The 6475-nt window shown below is 39.9% G+C and overlaps 1 protein-coding gene across 1 annotated transcript in view; it reads right to left on the reverse strand.

Annotated features, from left to right (window-relative positions):
• Positions 1–6025, reverse strand: part of MYCT1 (MYC target 1) — a 46211-nt gene extending 40186 nt beyond the window's left edge. Inside the window, exon 1 of the mRNA XM_088474492.1 lies at positions 5821–6025. Within this exon, the coding sequence (XP_088330618.1) occupies positions 5821–5911 (91 nt within the window). The 5' untranslated portion in view covers positions 5912–6025. The remainder of the gene's footprint in view (positions 1–5820) is intronic.
• Positions 6026–6475: the final 450 nt, after the last annotated feature.

Genomic DNA, 6475 nt, shown 5'->3' on the forward strand with positions numbered 1-6475 from the left:
GATCTATAATTGCAAACAAGCCCCAATGCGTTCCTACTACAGTGGCACCTAGGCTTGGTACATGATCAACTCAGCTGCAGTGTTTCTAAATACAAATATTCATATTCATTTTATATAATAAAATATTTTTCACACTTCATTTAATTAAAAAAAATGTAACTGTGTAGATGTTCACAAAGGCACCACAATCCAATACTAAGAGCTAACTACTATATTGCATTATACAAAATATGTGGATATTAAATTACCTATATAATTATCAATCATGCAGTTTTGCTACCATTCAGTCTAAATCTAACCAAGACAATAGTGTGTGTGTGTATATATATATATATATATATATATATATATATATATATATATAGGTATTATATATATATAATTTTAGCTTTTTTTTTTCATTTACCATAGTAAGAGAACTCGTAAGGAGCGAGCATACTGTAGCAGTGCAAATCATGTTTGGCTACTGTTGAAAAAACATTTCAGGGAGAATGTGAAAGCAACACCTATGAGGGCAGCACTAAAGTGGATATATATCTGTGAATATATATATTATGTTGCAGTTGTTGCTCAGTATGATCTACTGTAGTTGTTTATGAAAATGGAATGATACTTTTCAGCCTTGGGGCTCTATTTATTAACATTATTTTTACTAAGATAAAGTGAAAAAGGGTGTTTTCACAGCCTTTTCACATTATTTTAGTATCACCTATAGTTATTACAGGGCAATTGGAATAGAATTCGTAAAATTCTACTCCAACTCCTAAGTATCACTTATTTTTAGTAATCAGATCGCATTTCCCATAATTGTAATGGGAAATGTGATCTGGCCAAAGTTACTAAAAATAAATTGTAAAAAAATATCGTGGAAAGCCCTGTGATAATAACGCCACCTGGAGGTGGCGTTATCCAGGGTCTCCCCCGGTTACCAGCCTCCTACTCTGCTCTAATGGGCAGAGCAGAGCCGGGAGTCAGTCCCAGTAATCAGCTGTGTGGTCTAAACAGACCGCAAGCTGATTACTGTAAAAAAAAGAAAAAAAAAAAATTGTCAAAAATTTTTTTACTTACCTGACTCCAGGTACCGGTGATCGGGGCTCAGTTGATGTCTCCTCTCCAGTCAGCTGGTCTCCCATAGTGCACTGCGGCCCGGTCATCAGGTGATTGGGTCCCAGGGTAGCATGGCAGATCACCTGACCGGAGGCATGGTGGACATCACCGGAGGCCCGGATCATGCAGGTAAGTGTAATTAAGAGAGAGGGGGGGTCGCGGGGGGGAGGGGGATCATGGGGGTCCACGATCACGGGGGGCAGGGCTTAGCTCCGGGGGGGTTGCACTTAGCGCCAGGGGGGGTCGCAGCAGCGGCCGGTCGGCACATGCGCGGGCACTTTGTCATGGTATTTTTTGCGAAAATACCGTGACTAGTTTGCGGAGAGGATTCGCAGGGACAGAGCTTTATTGCAAGCTCTGTCCCTGCAAGGGATTTGTAGTAAATCCCTGTGATATTGCCTGAATTTGCAATGCGAATTCAGTCGTTAATATCACACTACAATCAGCATTCAATATGCAGATTGTAGTAAATAGAGCCCTTGGTAATGTATTGTGTTTTACTCACAAGTGGTTCCATAGAAGCATGTAGCCATAGGAATCCGTACAGCCAATGCAGGGAAATGGCACTGATTATACCATTTGGATGTATATATCAATTATTATTATTTTTTCCAAGTATATAACAGCTACATAATGGGGGCAAATTGCAATCAGGGAGATTGCTGGACTCTTCAGGGAGTCAGGAAGATTGCTACTATTGCAGCGAGTCTCCCTAACAATGAGGGAGAGTTGGCAAGTATGGTGCAAATGTATGAGCTGAGAAGATAGATGAAAGCTCAGTTGACCTTCTGATTTGAATTTGTGTAATTACATTGGATTCCTACTGTACCTTGATATTTTTCCACTGAAATCCTTGTAATAACTTTATATATGTTTTGGCTGAGGAAAGATGGAGGACAATGTTACTGTTTTCTTTTCAATTGTCATATTTGTAAAGATTATAAAATAAAGTACATCTGCTAATTTTTAACCTATTACAGGCCAGACTCATAGGAGCCAGTTCTGTGGGGCTGCATATGTATGTGCAAGGGGTGTAGGAATAAAATGGGAAAATAAACCATGAAAGTGTAAAAATGTGGATATGGATAACAAGCAATGGAAATGCATTCAGGAATTCCAATGGTATTAAGGCAAATTGACCTTGGTATAAAAATTATGTAATCAGAGATTAGGTGACACCAACACCAAAACCCCCTTCTTCCTGTCCAGGACACAAAAGCCCACCTCCCCCGACACATAGACTGTCCCCTTAAGACAAAGACTACAAATCTGAGTGACCCAGCATTGATTGATCACCGCTGTTGTCTCGTACCTGCATTTCACCTGGATACCAGGGAGAGTCAGCCTCATTTTGATTCCAAGATGTGAAACTGTTCTATGTAGGTAGAGCAGTTTCACATCAGCTATCTTGAATTTAAAAAAAAGCCTGCCTCTTCCCTGGGAATTTGCTGAGATGCGGGGTGTACTCGCTTTAGGTAGAGTTTGGGGCTGCCTAAGGGGTGTGCAGGCGCACATCCTGTAAACCACATGTGCATGCCTATTGGGTGTTGTGGGTGCTGTGGGTACTTGAGTGTTGCCCGCAATCATGTTTGTGCATAGCATTAGTAAGTCATATTGCGGATATAATGTGAGCACCCCCAATAATTAAAAAAAATTCTCTCATTGCCAGATTTGCCAGGTGCATTATATACAGTATATGGAAACCTAAGTCCATTAAACCTAGTATTTGACACCACTTTCACTATGTTATTAGCCCATTGCTTTTAGCATGGTTTAAACTATTATCCAGTGCTGACATAATCGTGGTTTAAAATTGTGACTGCAGCTGGGCCAGTAGTTCAGCACCACATGTTCAAAGCAGATGCACACACTTCAATACCTGAAACCAGCCAAAAGGTCATACTGTGCGGCCCCTGAAGATGAACAAAGCCCAGACAAAAGAAATAAAAACCTGACTCAGCTCTCCCTTGCCGGACAACACCAGTAAATCCATAAGAAAGGATTGTTAATAGCTGAATAGATAGTTCCTATTCTATCCAGTTTTCAGTAGATGCATTAGGGCTGGCAGCAGTCTTTTACCACTCTGCAAGGATTTTGTTAATTAACAAAAAAATAGAAAATGTAAATATTGAATAAAAAGGTTTTAAAGAATAAATAAAATGTAATAGCTATAGAGACAAAGAGGTTGGGAATGGACTGCTGGTGCTCGGGATCCCGGTGGTCAGAATCCCAACACTGGCATCCCGACACAGTTAGGTTACCTCCCCCTCTCTCTACCCCTAACCCTACCACTCCCTCCCTGGTGCCTAAACCTAACCTCCCCCCTAGTGCCTAAACCTAACCTCCACCTCCCCGCACCCTAAACCTAACTCTCCGCTCGTAGTGCCTATGCCTAAACCTTCCTCTAGTGCATAACCCTACCCCGCCCCTTAACCCTAGTACTTAGCATTGGATTCCGGCGCCAGCATTCTACTGTCGACTGTCAGGATTTTGATTGGATGCCAGGCAAAGTCAGGGGTGTAACTTGATATTTGAAGGCCCCATAGCAAAAGTTTTAAAGGACCCCTATGTACCACCCAATAGTGAACAATTTATATAACACATTTAATTTTGACAAGGAAGATTGACCCTAAAAATCATGGCCTCTAGTTATGCCATTGCTGCTAGAGTCACTGTGCAAAGCAGGGAACAAGTTAAGGCAGGTATCCACTAGACGATATGCTCCATGAGCGATATCATCTAGTGTTTCCCCAACAGTGATGTGCTCAATGTCATTAACGAAATTGAGCACCCACACTGAACGATATATCGATATATGATGTGAACCTCCCTCATCCCCATACTTGCAGAACCTGACAATATCCCCAGGTTGCCCTGCAAGTACAGGCGATGAAAGATGCCATTAACGACCATCAGGAATGCGCATCGCTGGTCATTGACGGCATATCCACTGCACGATATTGTGGACAATGAACGATAATGATATCATTATTGTTCAAATCGTCCAATTTATCGTGTAGTGAATATGCGCCTCTACCCTACCTCCACCTCCTGATGCCTCATTTTAATCTCTCATATAAAAACATAGGGCCTGATTCATTACGGATTGCTATTGCGATTGCAGCTGTGATTACGCACGCAATTCTGCTGCGAAAATATGCTAATGTCTGCAACTGCTCTGCAAGCATAGAGACACCCACTACCGCTTTCTCACATCTGTAATACCTCGCAGTCCTGCATATACATCAGTAACATTGAGTAACATCGTCCCCTCACGCAGAATTACAGCAAGTCTAACCTGTCTCATCAAGTCTCGTCGCACGCAGTGAGTACTCAGGCTGCATATGCCGTCACAGTGGCTAATTTATGCTCTCCCAGGAAACGGCGTTTAAACTGACAGGCATGTCTGCGTTTCTCCGACCACTCCCCTGTCACCACCCCCAAATGCTGACGTCCTGTCACTTACTCTGCAATGGCTTTGTATCTTCGCATGTGATTGCAGTGCAATCGTAATGCTGACCTGTGCAAGCGCACTGCGCTGCATACTCATGAACAGTACGCACCATCGGCCGATCTGCATACGCTTGTGCATAATCTTTTTGTTGTTGTATTAGAGCATTTTTTTCCACTTTCTTATTTGAAAAAATTACATTTACTACGTTACAGACAAATGCTTTTGTATACTTAAGTCACATCTGTGCTTACTCTTTTCTCAATATCATTAATTATCTTTTCAGAGTTCAGTACATTAATAATGAATTAATTAGATTAGGATGAAACTACTATGGCCCAAGAATATTTATTGTAGAGCTTCAGTAACTTCAATCAGTTAACTTTACTACATTTAATACTGCTTAGTTAAAGTCATACCACAAAAAATGTGCATGAATATATTAAATTTTAACATGATACACAAATAAGATAATGTATAAGAACATATTATGTATGTATTAGATACTGTACAGTACACAATAAATCTCAGTACTCATAAACGTATACTTAAATGGAAAGTATTAAATCCTAATAAAATTTTAAAAAATACAACATATCTAGTTTAGTAATAGTTATCCTAATTACCTCTATCCCTTCACAACCAAAGGAAGAAAAAAAATGTGTACTGCAGGGCTATTTAACATGTGACCCTGCAGCTGCTGTTGAACTACACATCCCAGCATACCCTACCATGGTATTAGCATGCCTTAATAGCAAAACTGTAGCCTGGCATGCTGGTATGTGCAGTTCTACAACAGCTGGAAGGTCAGATGTTGAATACCCCTGGTGAACTGTATTTAATTCTAAAACTATTCAAAGATAAATGAAATATTTTTTGCTAGATGAAATATGACAGTTTTTCCATAATGCAACCGATTTAAAACAAAAAAAATATGTAACTATGTTCTGTTAACACATCTTACCCAAATCTCCTAAGGGCATACCTGGCCCTGACCGTTTAATGTTTGATATAATAACTTATTATTAAGTTAATAATAAGGTACCTTTTTTGTTTTCCACAAAATAGAATTCTCCACAGATACAAACACACACATACACACACACATACTAGCATACATGACTTTGTGTTAGAGTGTCACATACAAATAAGATATTTTTGCAATTACAATTACAATAATCATCATCTAGAGTCTGGACAATGCGAAAACAATAAGATCAATGTACCCATCAGAAAGTGAGAACTACAAATCTTGCTCTTACCCACAAACTCTTCCACCAATTCCTTTGAGCATGTAATATTGTATGGCTCATCATGGCATGTAATGTTCTGATGAACTGTGATGTTACCCATATCCAATGTAGAAACCTAATATAGGTATGTCCAGTTCAGTCATGCGAGAACTCTTTATGTGACTGAGCTTTAGTGGCAATGCGAGAGCAGTTAGCCTACATCCTTAGTGCGCTTTTGTGGTGTCAAAGGAAACATGTGTAGCACACTTCCTGCTTTTATACTCATGGAGAACAAGTCACTTCTTATCTCAGGACACCACACAGTTCCTGAGACATGGAACAATTTCCTTCTCGTCATTTCCCTAGATGCACTGAATTCTCTAAACAATGCACAATTCCATTGCCTTTTCCAATATGATTTGTTTACATTTACTGCCATCAGTAATGAACAACAAGCTTCACCCTCCTAAATCCCTTGTGATACATGACTATAAACAGGTTACCTCTCTCTCTCTCTCTCTCTGTGTAGTGTACGTCTGTATTATGTTGATGGTGAGTACTATGACATGATGAACTGTAATACGTGTGAAAGTGTACAAGAGAATGTCCCTAGCAATCACTAAGTAAATCGCTTCCTCAGTTTATGTTTCCCAGAAAACCTTTCCCTATCATATATATAAAGTAT

The sequence above is a fragment of the Taudactylus pleione genome, unplaced genomic scaffold, assembly GCF_031769625.1.
Source record: "Taudactylus pleione unplaced genomic scaffold, aTauple2 ptg000154l, whole genome shotgun sequence".
NCBI lineage: Eukaryota > Metazoa > Chordata > Amphibia > Anura > Myobatrachidae > Taudactylus > Taudactylus pleione.